The following is a 19,419-nucleotide window of genomic DNA, read 5'->3' on the forward strand; positions in this document are numbered from 1 at the left end:
TAAATGACAGAGTTTTTGTCATTGCCATATCAGATGCTAGCTAGCCTTGAAATCCTCTTCCCTCAGAACACGGCTTAAGAGAATTCAAGCATTCCATAGGTGGGGAGAGAGGAGAAGAGTTAACGTGGACACCAGTTATTTTCTTAATGAAATAACTCTTGCTTCCAAACTGGGACTCATGAGGAATCTTCCTAACTAGACACATTGGCAACTATCTTTCTTGCCTGGCGCTATCAGCATAAGGAACAATTCAAGTCCAAATGTGTCTGTGAATTACAGGCCACTGCTAAAGTTGAGGCCTCTATAGCTTGATAAGTAACCATTTAAATATCTTTCATTTTAATTTTAGTCAGGTAACTGATTTAAGTTGGGAGGGGTGGTTGTTTGAGGGTTTTTTTAATGTGAAATGGAACTGCCTTAACTGTGGCTTGAGCAGGGGGAAGAGGCAAGAGTAGAAAGGAGTTTGCTCCCTTGCGCCAGCTCACCTGGAGATGGACACAGTTACCAGTAGCCCTCCTGGAGCCCCACTGTCCTCCACACCAGGGGAAGGTTTGCCTCTCTGTTCCACGTTAACGCCTGACAGGAGGAGTTTGGGGAGTGCCTTTAATGAGCAACTGTAAGGAATCCTGTGAGGGGAGGGCTGACTTTGCATTCTGACTGATCTCAACATACAAAGAACGCCTCAGCTCTGCCTCAGTTTGCTACAGCTCCTCACCCCACAACGGCGTAAGGGCATCCTATGCATTAGTGCAGGTAGAAACATAACCATCTGGATAGGCAGTTTAACTGAATTACTTTTTGCGGACCCAAAAATAAAACCAATCTGTTATTATGAACCTTTATTAAGCGGCTCACATTTCAGTATAAATCACACTAAAAAGATTTTTAAAAAAGATATTTACACTACAGTGCTGACACATTTAAAATGAAAAAATTGGTATAAATAAGCTCTATGGAAAAGCCTGGAATTGTCAAAAAGAATTCTGGCTCATCTTACAAAAAATATATATGTTAAATGTCAGCTCTACTCTAAAACCTACAACTCAAAATTATTTAAAGACTTCTTTATGTTAAACCTGCAGTGTTTACAGTGCATCTGGCCCTAAGTGCTTTGATACTTCACAGTTATGGACAGGCACTGAGGAATGTTACAAAGCTACATAACTATTTTCTGTAACAGATGTGAAGGCAAGTCACAAACTTGCCTCACAGAATTTATGAATCTTTACATTATTACATCATTAAGTTTAAAAAGGAATTTAAAACCATATATACAAATTTAGCACAAAAAATCATCCTCTCTTTGTCCATGCAGTTTTGGATATGATGAACTATGTTGTCTCGTATCATCTGGATGTATGTGACCTCCAGGGCATAACTTGCCTTGTAAGTCCTTGTTGCCAGGTTCAGATTTAGAATCCATTTCCAACTTAAATGCCGTCAATTCAACGTGATCCAATCTAGTCTGAACATTCTGGCCCCCGACGTCATTAGGTGCCACAGTCTTTTCAGCAAGATCAACATTCATGGGTTCTTCTTTTATTCGGTGAGATGCAAGAGGTTCATGTTTTATGGGCATAAATTCCTGCTGCAGATACTTTGTCTGCAGAGCATCTGAAAGTTTGGGGTCTTCGGAGGTATTTTTGCTCATCGTACAAATTCTGCTGTCAGTCTGAAGTCCAATAACCGAAGACTTGGGGTCTGCAGAGGTCGCTGCTTCAACAGTACTTGTATTTTGAGAAAGTTCTTCCTCTGAATGATACAGCTTGAGCCGGATGTGCCAAGCCAAACTGCACACAGCTGAAACTGTTTTGAACTGGTGCACAACATTCCTTGGGATAAAATAAATGTCATTATCAAATAACTGAATTCTGGCATATCGAATGCCTTCCCTTCTCAGTTGGTTAAGTTTCGCATCATCAACCCACTGGACGCACTGGAGCGAAAAAAATGGGGAAAAGAAAAAAGAAGTGAAAACTCTGTTTTAGGACTCGGAGGACACCTGCTGAACAATTCTTAGCATGCTCACCTGTGAGAGTGGAGGCTCATGCAAATCTAACTGCATTCGCTGAACTACCTCCAAGAAGTCTTCAGCATGAAAACAAATTACATCTTTGGTTATACGAGGCTGCTCAGACCTACAAAAGAGTAAGAATTGCACAGTCAGAGGCTGAAACTAACATGCTACAGAGAATAATAAAGCAAATCTGCAAGCAAGGATAAAGCAAATGGTTAAAAAAACCCAACAAAACAACAACTCTAGCATAACCTACATTTTGAAGAAAAAAGGTTGACTGAAATGGACAATTCTCAAACACAACCTCATTAAAATGGTAAAGAAATGGTGATTAATTAGTTTAAGAGGTGGCAGAAAAAGCAGCAATGAAAAGCCCACAAAACTCACTATTTTTGATTTTTAATTGACCTCTGTCTGCCTTGATGCTGAAAGACAGATGCCCCAGATATGTTGGGCTTACTCTGTCAACACTCTGACATGATACGCCCATCAGGTACCTCAACATATGCAGCAGTCTAACGAGTATTATAATGGCAAACATAGCTTAGTAGCTTAGCCTCAAACACCTTGATCAGAGTTAGTAGTAAAGCCGAATCTACATTAAGCTGCCACAATGCTAGTAAGCAGCAAATACTGGCATCTTCCACAAAACATCCCTTAAAAATACATTCCTAATTGTTCTCACTAGAGAGCTACCGAAGACCAAAACCTGAATTAGGCATTGTTTCCATACTCAAGAAGAATTCACGTCTTGTCCCACAAGATCTCCCCCAAAGAAATGCCTACCATTTCTACCAAACCTCTGGAGACATTATCTAGAATTAGCTTAACAAAAGGCAAAACCAGCTACGATCCTTACCGCTTTCTGATCTAAAAGCCAAACTCAGTTCTTCAACAGAAACACATAAAAAACAAGCTCCATGTGTTTGTTTTCGAGGGACGTTTGGCTTCTAAAAGGCTTTTTAAAAATCTGGTGATATCAAGATTTCATTTATATAGAATAAAGCTCACACTGGCACGGTTTATACAAGGAAAATCTACCAGCCAGAAGGAGCATCGTCGATGACTTCCTTCCTCCACCCGCGGCGGAGTCCTCCCGGGGCTGACAGGAGCGCAAGGCCGGGCTGCGCCTCCAGCCGCTGCCCGGGGAACCGCCGCGGCCCTGCGCGCTCCTGCCTCTGCCCCGCGGGCCCCTGCCGGGGCACTCGGCGGGCGGCGGCGGCGGGCGGGGGCAGCGGGCGGCCCAGCGTCCCGCCCTCAGACGGGGCCACCGGTTCGCGTTTACGGGGTCCGGGGAGGAGCTGATGCAGCAGTGCAGTTTGATACGTTCCAGACTTTATTTAATGGCTGTTCAAGCACTCTTTTTTATGAAAACCAATTTTTCTAAATTTATAGATATACATAGTGTTGTTAACGTTCTAAGCAGCCGGCGATGATGCACAGTTTACTGGGCTTTAACTGAAGAGACATGCCTATTTTATTTAGGTCGTGACCTCAATAAAGCAAAAAATAACCAGTCTGAGGCTATTTTCAGGAGGGGGAAAAAAAAACAATCCCAGATCAACTACTGAAGTATGCTAGGGAGAATTTTCAGACCTCATGTTTTACTTTCAATTTTACAAAGATTAAAATGTCTCTCTGTATTTTGTTCTACATAGTCCTGAAGAGGATTTAAGCACTGAAAGCAAAAAGCTTACAGAAATATCTCTCATCAGTGGCATAAAAAAAAAATTAGCGACATTATTCTACAGATGTGTTTTTTATTTTTTGAATATGTATCTGCATCTGCAGTTAACGATATGTAAAACAAGTTAAGAATTAAAAACAACACAAATTATTGCCAGATAATTTTTAATTCTGCATTTGTGGATTTGGCATTTAGCACAACTTTGAGATTGTATTTTGCAAAACCTAAGGTTTAGAGGCTGTCGTCCCCTCCCCAAGCAAAACAGTAGCAGAATAGTTCAGTTAGATGTCCAAAAAAAACCACATTAAATCCAAACAGAACTATAAGATAACTTCAGAAAAATCCATTTAAGTTCCTACTAGAGCACTGCTAGAACTATTTTTGGCAATCTTTTTTTTTTTCCTTAACCTCATTCTTTGAGAGGGATGGACTCTTCGCTGTAACTTTTCGAAACATTCAAGACTACAGGTTTTACGACGAATATTTCTGACCTAATGCATAAAATCTGGCAATATATAACGAATTCTTACGATCATATAGAGAAGTGCTAACAACTTCACCCTCTAGAACATAAACTTGAAAGCTGCTTGCTGAAGCACAGGACAGAGGGATTCGATTTTGCCAACAACAATGCCATGAAGTGCCTTTTGCTCTCCCTGTAAAAATCCACTCAAATTTCCACAATTTCTAAAAATTCACAGAAATAAAAAAAATCATAATCCAGTAATTTTACAAAACATCTCAAATCAAGAACCTGTCATATTTGGGAAAGCAAAAACTAACAATTCAGTTCAGTAAATCTAGGAATTGCTTTGTTTTCTCACAGAAAACATGAATTTTGTATGTGGTATCTGATCACTAAAACATGTGCGTTTTTACTGCCATAGTGCCCTAATCACCCCTGGAATATCTCCAACTTTCAGCTTTGTTCAACTGCTCAAACAGATGGGAAGGGCGTGGGGGTGGAGGAAAAGAAAAAAAAAAAACCAAAACCCCACAAAAAACAAACCCACCCAGATTTTTCAAGACTTTCATGCATGTTGTTTCCTTTATAATAAATCTACCAACATCTTATAAATTACGGTAAAGCTAATAGCTAAAATATTTTAATGTGTTACATTAATGATGCTTCATTATCATAAACCTTGATGTTCTCTTGATGTAAGTACAGTGAAGTGGCTTTTCAAAATTATACCAAAAAAGTGGAAAGGGAAAGGAGAAATTATCACTGAGGTCAAATCAAGCTTGAAATAAATAAATTTTTTTGTGTTGATTGTGTTATGTATTTTCTTCGTCTATATGTCAGTCCCAAATTTTTTATTCTGCATTAAAAGATATATTTTCAGTCCTTACACTAAATTGAAATGCTGATAGTTACTTTTCTTTTTCCCCGAATTGAAGTACTTTCAAGTTTGTTGCGCAGTTTTGCCTATTTTCAGATCACATTTTCATCTATACAATTTTTATTTTGACCAGTTCCATTCATTTTTTTCAAGTTTTAAAGGAGTTTTAATGGAAGTTGAATAGACACCCTTTCCACAAGTTCCAAGATATGAAAGAACATGGTTGAGATCTGAAAAGCAAAAAAACCTGTTTTTAGAATGTAAATGAACATGTAATGACTTCCAAGGAAGAAGGATCATGTTATGAAGATAAACGATTAGAATGGGAAGTTCCCACAGATCTTTAAATTACTATCAATTTAAATTATTAACTTCCACAGACACACAAGTTTGGGGAATGGGGTTTTGGTTTGTCTTGGGTTTGATTTTGGGGTTGGGGGGGCTGTTTTGGTTTTTTGGTTGGTTGGTTTTGTTTGGGTTTTTTTTTTTTTACTTTCTTTGGTAAGGCTTTGAGTCTCTCTTTCATATGTGCAAAGTGTAATTTAAAATAATCAGATGTACACAGTATCTCAGCTCTTGCCCTGCTACCACTGCTCAGTCTTAATTCACTCCACCTTCCCACAATCAGAGCAAGCAGGAAGTTTAAGGCTCCAGCTATCATCAACCTGAAGAGGAAACAAACTGCAAAACCTCAGAGCCCAAAACACAAACACATTAACATCTGAACAATCCAGTTCTTCCCCAACGCCAATTACTCAATTCTCTATCTCAATGAACTCATGCACTGTAATACAAATTTGCATCACTTCATCCAAAGGGAGTTCACCTTTCTAATTTCTAGACAGGTACAAAGAGCAAAAGGTGTTTTTAGTGTTTATGTATGCAAATGTAACCTCCAAAACTAAGGTCATTCTCCCAAACCAAGGTCAGAAGATCCTGAAAAATGCTTCTTAGATCTGGGCCAAGAAGCCCATATGATTATGGGCTTTTTACTTGGCTAAAATGTAAACAGCTTCAAAGGCAATACATTAATTTCCTGAATCTCATATGGAATTCCTAAGACAGACACCAAAGAACATCACACAACCTCCAGTAGGATTCTTCTTAGGTGATCTACCATAAATAAATCAGGATTATGACAGCCATGACTTTGAAGCGGAAGCATAAAAATTCTGCTCATCTCCAGACAACAAAAAGAATTGCCAAAAAGTCTTCATGTGCACTCTGAAGCAGAAACTCACATCCGTCTATACACACTATTTAAAGCAAAACAAAGCGTGAAGTATTTTTACATCTAGCATTAACTCAGTTACAGCAACTCAATTATAGCTATTAAACTGTCATTGTAACGCACCTTGCCAGTTTCAACCACACAGCAAAATTGTATGCAATCTGGCAGAGGACAGACAAACACATCTAGTGCACAGAGATTGAGGGGGAAAAAAAGGGTCCAGTATCTACTAAGTCTTCATTAAATCTTTAATACTAGATTAACCTATTCTATGCCCCTTCTACCAATCATAAATGCAAATTCAGGCAAATATTTTTCCCAACACCTAGGTGAATAAGTCAATCAACACATACCACTCTCCACAGTGCACAGCCTTCAATACTCCCACAGCAGCTGTAGTCTGTCGTTCAAAACCTTGTCCTATGTGATCTGCATGGGCTCGTGTCCGGTCTTCAAATAGCATTTCACGGGGTTCACTGGTTCGAGGTAGGTACTGCAAGTTTTTTATTTCATTGGTAGTTCTGTACAAGAAAAACAACACTAGTGATGGAGAAGTCTCTCTTAATTACCTAATTTCCACCATAGCCAATAGGATTGGTTTTCTCCCTTCAGTGAGAACATATAGTCACATGAGAAAAAGAGTAACACTGAGGAAAAATTAAAAACTTAATGAGCCATGCAAAAAATCAGAACACCTATGCAATAAAAAAATAACAACACACATTAAAAAAAAAAACCCACACCACCACAGTGTCAGGGCCCTGAGTGCACTAAAGGACTCTATTGACTGAGCAGCCTCACCTGCAGTCTCCACCCACAAACCCAGACGAAGAGCCCAGGAGCTTTATTTAAGCTCACTCCTGTGCCTTCAGTCCTGGCTTGAGCCATGCCGCAGGAGCACTGGTCTCCACCTCAGCCACAAGTGTGCTGGGCCTCAGACTTGCTTCCCAGCTTGACCTCAGGACAGCTGTCATGATGGGCCTGCCAGCAATCACTGGACCTGATCCTCACTTGCAGATCAACTTCCTGGCTTGACCTGCCCCATCACCACACACTTGCACTGGAGCCTGGGCTGAATCTGGTCCCCAAACCCCAGGTCTGCCTGTGGTATTCCTTCAGGGTTTAATGAAAGCAAAGGAAACACTGCAGAGCAGGAACAGAGCCACAAGACCATTTTCTCAGCCACCTGAAGCCAACTTTGTGTGCCACGTTCTTCCAAGAGCTGCTTATAATCATAACATAGCCAAGGTTGCAAGGGACATCTGGAGACTGCGTAGTCCATCTTCTCGCACTCAACTAGAACGGCTTGCTCAGGACCATGTCCAGTCAGGTTTTCAGCAACTCCAAAGATGGAGACTTCACAAGCTCTCTAGGCAACCGGTCCTAGTGTTCAAGCACCCATACAGTAAACTCCTTGGTGGTTTGTTTGGGGCTTTTTTCCTTATTTTAAACTGAATTTCTTATAATTCAGTTTGTGCCCGTTACCTCTGGTCATGTCACTGCTGAAAAAAGTCCTTCTTACAACCTCCCATTCAGATGCTTATACACATTTATATGATCCCATTGAGTCTTCTTTTCTCAAGGGTAAATCCCAGTTCTCCCATGCCTGCCTTTCATGTTACCAGACTGCTCCAGTATGCTGGAGCATACTCATGTCTTGGACTGGCAAGCCCAGAACTGGACATGATATTCCAGATGCATCTCACCAGCGAGGAATGGTGGGAAAGAATCATTCCCCTCAACCTGCTGGCAGTGCTCTTCCTAATCCTGTCCAGGAGGCTGCTAGCCTGCTTTGCCAAAGGCACACTGATGGCTTATGGGCAACCTGTCACCCCCGCAGAGCCCCAAGTCCTTCCCCGTCAGGCTGCTGTCCAGCCAATTGGTCCTCAGCCTGTGCTGGTGCATAGCGTTATTCCTCCCAGGTGCAGGACTTTGCACACCCCAGTGTTAACTTTGTGAGTCCACTGCATTGGCCCATTTCTACAGCCTCTCAAGGTCCCTCTCTCTGGCAGCGTGACCCTGTCATGTCAACCACTGTGGTGTTGGAGTGGTCAACCACTCCTTCTAGTTTTGTACTGCCTGCAAATTTGCTGAGGGTGTGCTCCGACCCGTTAATGAAGATGTCAAACAGTACTGGCATAAGGTATCAATGTCTGGGTTACTCCAGTAGTGACTGTCCTTCAGCTGGACTTTGTGCTGCTGATCACAACCCTTTGAGCATGGCAGTTAAGCCAGTTCTTCAACCACTTCACTGTCTTATCAGTCTACTTTGTCCTTCATTAATTTGTCTATTAGTATGTTATGGAGACAGGTGTCCAGTGTGGAAAGCCTTGCTAAATTCAAGATAAACACCGCCCCTAGCACTCCTCACATCCTGTGAGCCAGTCATTTTGTCGCAGAATGCTCTCAGGTATATAAGGCATGATTTCTCCTTTGTAAATCAATACTAGCTACCCCCAACAATCATGTCCCTCATGTTTGAAATGGTGTCCTTCCCAGGATGAAGGTGACTGACCTGCAATTCCCCACGTCCTGCTTCTTATCCTTCTAAATGACTGGAGTGACATTTGCTTTCCTCCAGTCCTCAGGAACCTTCTCCAGTTGCCATGACCTTTCAAAGACAATCAAGAGTGGCCTTGCAATGACATTGGCCAGCTCCCACAGCACTTGTGGGTACAACCCAGGTCCCATGGGCTTGTGTCTGCCTAATTTGCATGGTCTCATGTTCCTTAACCTTATACTCCTCCACTGAATGCAAGTAGCCCTAGCTCCAGACATTCCTACTGTCTCCAGGACTCAGCATTCCTGAAGGTATATCTCACCAGTAAAGACAAGGGCAAAGAAAGTATCAAGTTATGTTGGCCTTTTCCATGTCCTTTGTCTCCAGGCCCTTTAACCCATTCAGCAGATGCCTTACATTTTCCCCTCGTCTTTCTTTTGCTGTCAATACACCTGTAGAGTCCTTGTCCTTCACATCCCTTGCTAAATTCAACTCCGGATGGTTTTTGGCTTTAACTACATCCCCTCCATGGTTGGACAGCGTCTCTATACTCCTTCTGGGGCTTGTTATGTTATGTTTGACTCCCTTGCTATATTTGAATTTTGAACAACGGAACTCACGACACATAATATTAAGAGTTCTGCAGAGGACACCCTTACTCTTAAGCTCGTACTTATACCCTGTACAACAGCAAAGCTTAAAGATGTCATTTAATGTGGAAGTGTTACCTTTCAGGTGAGAGACAAGCCCTTGACCCTTGAGGTCTCTAAACATCCACTCACATTTAAGAACAGGGGTATTAATTCCAGTGTTGTGACATACATCAGTAGTTGTATGCCTGTTCACACTTCCCTGCAGTTTTCACCTTAAGTTCCCACTAAAGCTCCAAAAAGGACCACGACCTTACTTGGCCAGACAGTAAACACTTTAAAAAAAAAATTCCACACCCTTACAAAACAAAGCAAATTAAGAGTGTATTCCGAGATGAAGATCTGCAGAATTTGTACTCAGATACGGTATCAACCAGTAAAAGGTTTGGGATAAAATGAATTCGTAGAGAAAGAATACTAACCAGACATTTATCAAGCAAAATAATTCAACATACCTCTTTCTTTTGAAAGGTGACTTTGGCATGTCAGCCACAGGTATCATCTGTTCTCCTGGGCGTACCCACATAATGGGACCATCATCACTGTCTTTACGACTCTCTAATTTTAAACTAGAAAGTGTTCCCCATGGCAGTGTACACTAATGGGAAATACAAGCCACAATTTTGAAGTGAGTTACTTTAAAAACTTTTTAAAAGCAGCCTTCATCTGTCACAATGAAAACATTTATTAGACCACTCAATTATCTAAGCAAGTATCACATAATCTCACTTTATTGTAACAGTTCTTGACAGTATATTGTCACCCTTCTCCCAACCCATTCCCTTCTGTCCTTACTTTTAAGAAGGGTGATTCTTCCAACATATCAAGGAATTCAGGGAAGTAATCCCCCACTTCCTCATCAACTGCTCCAACCAGGCTGATCTGTCTCATTGGGCCAGCTCTATACGTACCATGAGAGTATGTTCTTTTTACCTAAAAGTAGAATATGACAGCAAAAGTTATACCAAGTCCACCACTGCTCAAAGTCTATATTCAATAAACACCTTTAACCTCTGTTCTTATGCTTTCTGTTTCACATTAGCCCTACAGTCTTCAATATACTTAAGATTATCATGAATTCAATTACTATGAACTCATCGCTAAAGACAGAAGTTCTTATTAAAGATACATTACAACTTGTATTTTACTTATTTTAAAGTCTGAAGGTAAGATTGAGTAACTATTTATTGCCTTTCAAAAAAATAACATTCCAAAGTAGTAACTGAAGAGCTGTTAACATCTAGTCTGCTCAGTAACTAGTAAATAAGGATTCTTACCTGGATTACTCAAGTCTAGCTGAACTTTTACCTTTTTCCTGCAACAGTTAGGCAGAACCCCGAGTTACAACTAATTAAGCTCTAGACATTTCCTCCTCTACTCACTCTCTCCAGTATGACCTCTGTGTGAGCACATTAACTGGAGCTAATTATCACAGTGAAGACAAGGCTCGTAAAGAGTTAGTACAAGAGAAGAGAGAATGACAGTTACTCCTTCATTTTTGCTGTGTTGTGCTAACACATCTTGTGCTCCCTTAAAACTTTAAGGGCTGTAACACTCACCCCTCATGAAAAATCTTTTATTTTGAATTTGAACAGAAACACAGAAACACGTATTGCTATGAAGGTTTTTCAATCTGATCTGTCATGTTACATCAACAAAATATTGAGGCATGAGATTCATGAGGATCACTTCCTCCTAAGCTTCCAATCTCCTATTTAACAGGCCGAACGACACAGTGGTATTATTAGATGAAATATGACCAGATCAGGACAGAGGGAAGAGCAGATGGATCACTGCATAAACCAGGTAAGGCTCTTGCACTGCATCTCTAGCCATTCTGCATCCAAAGCAAGAAAAAAAAAAAAGTGCAATGAAAATAGTTAATGAAGTACTGCTTAGCTATGGTCCTCACCCAAACAGACCATTAAAATCCCTAATAATTATGGCAGTGCAGAGGAGAATTAGCCGCACTTCCTGAAAACAGGACTAAACCATACATGGAACAATACTGTGCCCTTCTGAGAAGCAAGACTGATGAAACCAGATGCATTCCAGAAATGAAGAATCAAATACTCTTCTTCAGATCGTCTCAGTCATCATACAGACCCAGGAAATGGAGAACTGACAAAAAGTATGATCCCACAAAATGTCTGAGCTATGGGCCAAGGTTAATTGTATGAGGTTTAACAAGGCCAAGTGCCAGGTCCTGCACTTCGGTCACAACAATCCCATGCAACGCTACAGGCTTGGGGAGGAGTGGCTGGAGAGCTGCACAGTGGAAAAAGATGTGGGGGTGCTGGTTGACAGCCGGCTGAACATGAGCCGGCAGTGTGCCCAGGTGGCCAAGAAGGCCAACAGCAGCCTGGCCTGTATCAGAAATAGTGTGGCCAGCAGGAGTAGGGAAGTGATCGTGCCCCTGTACTCGGCACTGGCGAGGCTGCACCTTGAATACTGTGTTCAGCTTTGGGCCCCTCACTACAAGAAGGACATTGAGGTGCTCGAGCGTGTCCAGAGAAGGGCAACGAAGCTGGTGAGGGGTCTGGAGCACAAGTCTTATGAGGAGCGGCTGAGGGAACTGGGGTTGTTCAGTCTGGAGAAGAGGAGGCTGAGGGGAGACCTCATCGCTCTCTACAACTACCTGAAAGGGGGTTGTGGCGAGGTGGGTGTTGGTCTCTTCTCCCAAGTCACTAGCAATAGAAAGAGAGGAAATGGCCTCAAGTTGCACCAAGGGAGGTTTAGATTGGATATTAGGAAAAATTTCTTTACTGAGAGAGTGGTCAAGTATTGGAACAGGCTGCCCAGGGAGGTGGTGGAGTCACCATCACTGGAAATATTCAAAAAATGTGTGGATGTGGCACTTCAGGACTTGATTTAGGGGTCATGGTGGTGTTGGGTTGATGGTTGGACTTGATGATCTTAAAGGTCTTTTCCAACCTAAATGATTCAAAGATTCTGTGATTCTAATGGAAAGCCACCACAGACATACTGAAAAGAGCAGTACTGCTAGACAGTATCATTCACCTAGTCCCCAAATCCTTAGTCAAATTCCTGTAGCTTTTTTGCACAGACAGCTGGTGATTTTGTGATAAGACATCAGAAAACATTCATTTCTGCTGAATCTGCATCAGCTCAGTCTTCAGCTGTATCTGCATTGGCACAAAGCATCAGGAGCTCACAAAATTAAAGCACTGGGACCAGGAAGGGACACTCACTTATTACTGGCTTACTGGATACACCAGTTCCAAAGTACCCTAAAACCACTTCCCGAAGCTACAGATAGTCATAAGTGTCTTACATTTTACTGATAACCCTAACATGCAAAAGGATGTTTCTTCTACTGGCATAAGCAGCTTAGTATTCCACCATTCTAGGCCAGGATATTAAACTGCTCTTTTCAGCCACACCCCTGATTAAAGGAAACCTTTTCTCTGCCCTTTTCTTTGCTTCCTTCTGCTACCGCTACCATTCTCCCACGGAGGACATGGTAGGACAAGAAGAAATGGCCTCAACTTGTACCAGGGGAGGTTTAGATTAGATATTAGGAAAATTTCTTCACAAAAAGGGTTGTCAAGCATTAGAACAGGCTGCTCAGGGAAATGGTCGCCATCCCTCGAGGTCTTTTAAAGACATGTAGATGTGGTGCTTAGGGACATAGTTTAGTGGTGGACTTAGCAGTGTTAGGTTTACGGTTGGACTCACTCTTAAAGGTCTTTTCCAACCTAAATGATTCTATGATTCATGTGGCATATAAGTTAGTTGTGGAATAAGTTAGCTGTGAAAACTCTACAACTTCCCCCCAGAAAATACTAACTGAAGTGAAGTTAGGAGAGGCTGTGAAGCTTTCAGCTGATCAATTCACCTGCCTGGCTTATATATCACTAGATGTTGGCAATGAACCCTAAAGTCAGCCAAGTGTTTAAGTGTGATATAACCCTTGCTTAAAATGGATCGATTAAGAAATTTCTTATACGTTCCCAAAAAGACCACGTCACTGAAAGTTAAAACTGAAAGAAAGATCAACTTTAAGTATTATTTGTCCATCCCCGTTCACTCCTAGCTCTCCTGATCAATTATGTTCCCCTCATTCACGAGGTAGAACAGATTCCTTTTCAAGAACCAGCTTGGGAGAGGCAAAATACCAAAAATACCAAAGATAACGTCAAAGTTACAGATGATAAATGTTTTTTTCTGCGATCATATTCAGTCATATCATTGCAAATAAACACTCAAACGTTTCATTCTGTGTAAGAACTCTGTGGTGGTTTAATTCCAGGCAGCAGCAAAGCACCTTACAGCTCCTTCCTCACTCACCCCCTCCCCCAAAGGTGAGAGAGATGGGAGAGAACAGGAAGAGCAAGAAAATCCATGGGTCCAGATAAAGACAGTTTAATAAATGAATAAAAGAGGAAAGTGAAGAAAAGAGGAAAAAACACCAAGGGGTGTTTTTCACCACTTGCTACCTCCCACAAGTGGCCAGTCTCCAAGCAACAGGTACCTTCCAGACCAACACCCTCAGTTTTTTTATTGCTGAGCATGATGTTACATGGCATGGAATATCCCTGCAGTCAGTTTGGCTCAGCTGCCCCAACCATGTCCTCTCCAAACTTCTTGTCCACCCCAGCCTACTCACCAGGGGGTCCAGGAATGGGGAAAAAGAGAAAGCCTTGACACTGTGCAAGTGCTGCTCAGCAATAGCCAAAACACCAGTGTCTTAACAACATCACAAATTCAAAACACAGCCCCGTAATAGGCTGCTGTGAAGAAAATTAACTAACCCATCCAGATCCAATATAAATAGAAAATAAACCCATGCTGGTAATGAAAGGAGATGATCTGCTCTTTTTCCCTTCTTTCCTGCTAGCATTAGATCTTCTGAAGGTGGACAGGGCACTGATCAGATTTTAATCCACAAATTCTTAGGTAATTTGTGGATTTTAGAAAATTATGGAAATAACAATTAAATAAAGATGTAGGCCATAAAGACTAATGCCTGGCCCAAAAGAACAAAAGGAAATCTGGAAGAGTAGACAGCTGTTGGCGGTGAGAAGTGATTCTTACCTCGTCTCTTCCGTAGACTGGGTTATAGCATTCTAAACTCTAGACTCAGGTCAGTGGTTTCTATTTAAACGACACTATCTTAGATTAGGCTAAAGAATTAGAAAAACATATATAAAAAGGTAAGGTCATTCTTAGAAGGAAGAACTATCTAGCAAACAAAATTAATTTTCACTCACTCCAAAATTAGACTGCTACAAAGTAATACTGTGAAAACACCAAAAATGTTCCATTGATGTCTGACCAATGACAAAAGTAAAATTAATCCTCTGAAAGACAACAATTTAAAAAAAAAAAAACCAAACCTATGTCATATTAGATAACAGCAACGTTTTCCTTTCCTTTTACTGTCAGTGTCCTTTGGCTGGTTTGTTCATAGGAAGAGAAAAAAATCCTCTCTATTTCTAAACTCACAGAAACAATGCTGATGTAGTAAAACCAGTACTTCTTCATTGAATTCTATACATTAAATTATGCACCGATCACAAATCAAATATTATACACCTTTTATAAGGTAATCTTCCTGAACGTAATTTTACAGGTTACAGAGTGACTGTGTTTTTAGAATGTTACAAATTTGCTCAAATAAATAGCTGGAACAATCTAAATCCAGAATAAAAGAAGGCATTCATGACATACAGTTCTTCTAGCATGTGGTCAACACAATCAGAATTAATACACATACACAAAAAAAATCACCAATTAAATGCAGTATAATACAATGGACAGGTAAAATAGATAGAAACATGTAACTGAATAAATACGACATAGCCTAACTTCCTTCTTCTTATGTAGCTTAAATTTGAAGTATGTCACCTAAAAACACACAAAAGGAGACTGTGTCATTCTCTTGCATCAAGGTAATGGAAAATTATGACAGTAATGCCTCCCCTGAATTCAGAATTAGTAAAACTTGAGAATTGTCTGGTTCTGTAGACTAGTATGGCATCAACTGATTTTTTAGTGGAACAACTTGCTCAGTTTTAAGAAAGGAGTTCTAAAAAGCAAATATTTTGGCATAAAGTTCTTGGCGTCTAGAACAATCTGGAAACTAAATCTGAATATATATAATACTGACAACAATACATTTGAACATTATCATCTTACAAATAGGAAACATTTTAGACACTACATGTTAAAGATGTTTCCATTTTCTGTTTGAAAAAGACACACTGGAAAGAACAGTCCAGAGAAACCAAGCATTTCAAGAGAGTCATTTAAAAAAATGTAAACTGGGGCAAGTCACAACTGAACCCCTATTTTTAATATAGTAGGGTTTGGGGTCTTTTACAGTTGAAGGTCTAACATTTTCCTACAAGAATTTTAAATGTTTAAACTTATTTTAGTTTTTCAGCTTTAAAACCAGGAAGTCTGGAAAAACAGGCCTCAGAGAACAAAAAAAGAAAATCCAAACACACTGAACCCAAAATAATTTCAAGAAACCCACAAAGAAGCCCCATCAAAGACCAAAAAAGCCAGCAAAAACATTAAATCACCATAAAAATATGCTGGGAGATCAGAGGGAACAGTGGGTTTCCATTTCACTACACAAGTGCACAAGGAATGCACTTACACATTTGTATCTTAGACCTGAAAACATCCAGCCTCATATTAACCAATTTAGAGGAATAACAGTGACTCTCAAACACTTAAGTCATGAAGAGGCAACGCAGCATTCTTTATTTGGTACATTTTGAAAAAATACCCAGAAGGTTTTCTGTTCTTTGCCAACTCCTTTCAAATGGTTAAATGCTTACATATCTTTTCAGTTCCAAATGGCAACCAATACTGAAGCATCAAAATTTCACTGAACAAATAATCATCAAAATTGCTCTGAGTTTAAAAGTGCTTGCAAGTCTACTTGGCTACTTTTTACTTTTGAACCACATGTACTTCATACTACTTTTTTTTCTCCTTTGTTTCTAAGTCAGGGTTTTGGTACCAGAGTAAGATGCCTTGACAGTTCTAGAATTACTCAAAGGTGATCCACTATGATTAAAGTTTTAATTTCAACTAATTTCCCAATTGGAAGTTTCTGGAAATGCAGTCCCATAATTTTTACTGCAGTATAGTTCCACCACTGTCCTTTCACCACTATAGTTTGTTTATCACTTCACAGCTTTCACCTTGCAGCTAAAATCCTCAAATAATACTATGGATGGACAGACATTTTTAAAAGCAAGATGACCTAATATTCTGAATTCTGATGACACAACAACAGTGAAGCAGCTGATAAAGAATTAAAAAAAAATAACTTCAGAATAGCATCAATTACACGCTTCCATGGAAAATGATTTTTGCAAAAGCAGGGTAGCTATTATGCTCTTGTAACTCAGGAAGATCTGTGAGAAGGTTCAGTCTCGGATGCTGTCCAAGCTGCCAGTACAAATCTCTAGGGTTTTATTCAGGTTTAGTTTTTGTTAATGAAGAATATGTAACCAAAAAGAGCAACGTATGACTCATCATGAGATCATTTAGACTAGTTTCAATTTCCAGAAAAAAACAGTTAGCTAGATACTCCTGTCTTAACCACCTAGAAAATACGATGGTAAAAGCTATTAAATACAGACATGTCAAAAAACCCAATCAAGTCAAACTAACTTCTCTTTCTATAACAGGATAGGCTTTTTTAGAGAAGTGGTACACACCTTGACATTTGCATCATGTTCTCAAAACTGCTACAGAAACATGGTCTAGTAACAGCAAACAGTGGGCAGTTTTAATTTGTGTTCACATAACTATCAATATGAAAAGACCAATTTTGTGGCACACAGTAAGGATCTTTCCTTTGAGCACAATGTATGCTTATGAAACCTGCAGATAACACAAAGCTGAAAGCCTACTACAGGAAAGGATCAAAACTAATAAGATCTTTGATAAACTGGAGAAGGGATCTGAACACACAGGATATAATTCAATTTAAATAAAAGCAAAAAACTACACTAAGATAGTATATAATTAACTGCAAAAACATGAAAAGGGGAGTGATTTAGCTCGAGCTGCTGCTACAGCAGATCAAAAACTGCTCTGAAAAAGGCATGAATAGGTAACAAAGAGCAATAATTTGCAAGATACTTGAAGCAATCTTCTCATACTCCTTGACAACAATGCACCCGGCAGACACTGTCCATTTTCAGTACTGTATTTTACAAAAAATAAGGATGACTGAAGAGAGCAAAAGGGGAGAGCAGTCGACATGGTAATGGTAGACTGAAATAACTTAAATTGCTTAACCTAGGGAGGGGAAAAAAAAAAGGAGCTGTTAAGCAATCTTCAAATACAGAAAACGTTGAAAGAAAAGCGCAAGCCATTTGCCTTGTCCACTAAAGATCAGAATAAAAGGACTGGCAGGAGAATTAAGGTAAGAGGACAAAAAAGAAAAAAAGATTTTTCAACAGATTTCTTTGGGAAGTGTGGAATCACCTAGAGATCTACAAGCACATCAGACAAGCAGTTGTCAGATATGGCTTAAAAATAGTCAGTCTTGTCTTGGAATTGCTAGGTATTGCTCAGCATTTTACTTCACCTACACTAAGAAGTTGCCTCTGAGACAAGACTGAAGCACAGTAAAAATCAATCCACTAAGCACTGCTATGGTTAAACATGAAGTGTGCACTTTGGGGTTTCAGCAAGGCAATAAAAAATTTACACCTGCCCAGCATGAGGACACAGTAATGGGTTCAAAGCATTAGAGGCATTTGCCTCAATAGCACTGAATAGCTTAACTGATGTAAGCTGCAAGTAGGTGGCAAAAGCTGATTATTTATGTTCTTTGAAATCCTCATGAGAGCCTGACAAGTAAGATTCATAGCTATCAGGTAACTGATGCAGCTGTTCTCATCTACACAAGTGACAGAACCCAGGGATGTGCCTACAGCAGACAGTTTTCCACCACCTGAAAGAGTGACTTACTGGCTACAAGGATACCCAGACTAATTTCATTTTGCCCAATTATAGAAACAGTCTGACTAAGCCCTACAGACGGTTCACAGAAACAGAGCTGTTCCACTAACCTAAAAAAAATTAAGAATTAAGGAGTATTTAAACATAGGTAATGAAAAACTCCCCAATTCCTCTCCCTCCAAATTTAAAAGCTAATTCTGATGAGACAGAACCAGTTCCAACACAAAACTCCTCTACTGTGCTTGCTTGTAACTAGTCTCACAACCTTCTGCCCACTTCTAATCTCCTAACAAGTGAAACTGTTACTTCTGCCCGACACAGGTATACTGGGAAGCTGAGTTCCATTTTCAGCTCTAAGTAAATTACTTGAGAGATGCAGACGCTCCAGATATACTTAGGAGGACTTCAACAGCTTTGATCTCGCCAGAGTTTACTGCGGAATCTGCCTCTTGCCACAGAACTCAATGACTTGAAAATATGCATTACTTAAAACTAAAAAGCCTCATCTGCTGCAAAACACAAGATGGAAGATTATTGAGCAGTACTGAAAGAATCAACTTGAGAAATAAAAACTGATTAAATCCTCTGTAATACCTTCCACTTCAGGCTTAGCTCATCCCTCCTTTTTATTACGTTTTTTACACTTTTTTAGAACTTTAAAATACTTAACGTTTTTCAGACTGATTACATGTTCTATAATGAGTTCTCAAAAACAACCAAAGAACCTCATGTACTACAGTAAGCCCTTGTCCTGGTTTCAGCCAGGGTAGAGTTAATTTTCTTCACAGAAGCTAGCGTGAGGCTATGTTTTGGATTTGGGATGAAAAAAATGTTGATAAGGTGCTGATGTTTTGAGTTGTTGCTAAGTAGTCAAGGACAGTCCAGCTTCTCGTGCTGGCCTGCAGCGAGCAGGCTGGGGGTGCACGGGAAGCTGGGAGGGGACACAGCTGGGACAGCTGACCCAGGCTGGCCAAAGAGATATTCCCTACCATACAACGTCATGCTCGGTATATAAAGCTGGGACGAAGAAGAA

General features: G+C 40.2%; 1 protein-coding gene across 1 annotated transcript in view; it reads right to left on the reverse strand.

The window, feature by feature from the left end:
• Window positions 1–1,279: 1,279 nt before the first annotated feature.
• The window catches only part of RSBN1L (round spermatid basic protein 1 like), a gene marked incomplete at both ends in the record, with an annotated part of 50,954 nt that continues 32,814 nt past the window's right edge, over window positions 1,280–19,419 (reverse strand). The window contains 5 exons of the mRNA XM_082005035.1: window positions 1,280–1,936; window positions 2,030–2,138; window positions 6,632–6,799; window positions 9,884–10,026; window positions 10,224–10,361. Coding sequence (XP_081861161.1) covers window positions 1,280–1,936; window positions 2,030–2,138; window positions 6,632–6,799; window positions 9,884–10,026; window positions 10,224–10,361 — 1,215 coding nt within the window. The remainder of the gene's footprint in view (window positions 1,937–2,029; window positions 2,139–6,631; window positions 6,800–9,883; window positions 10,027–10,223; window positions 10,362–19,419) is intronic.

This window comes from Phaethon aethereus, assembly GCF_964289735.1.
Source record: "Phaethon aethereus genome assembly, chromosome: 1".
Lineage (NCBI taxonomy): Eukaryota > Metazoa > Chordata > Aves > Phaethontiformes > Phaethontidae > Phaethon > Phaethon aethereus.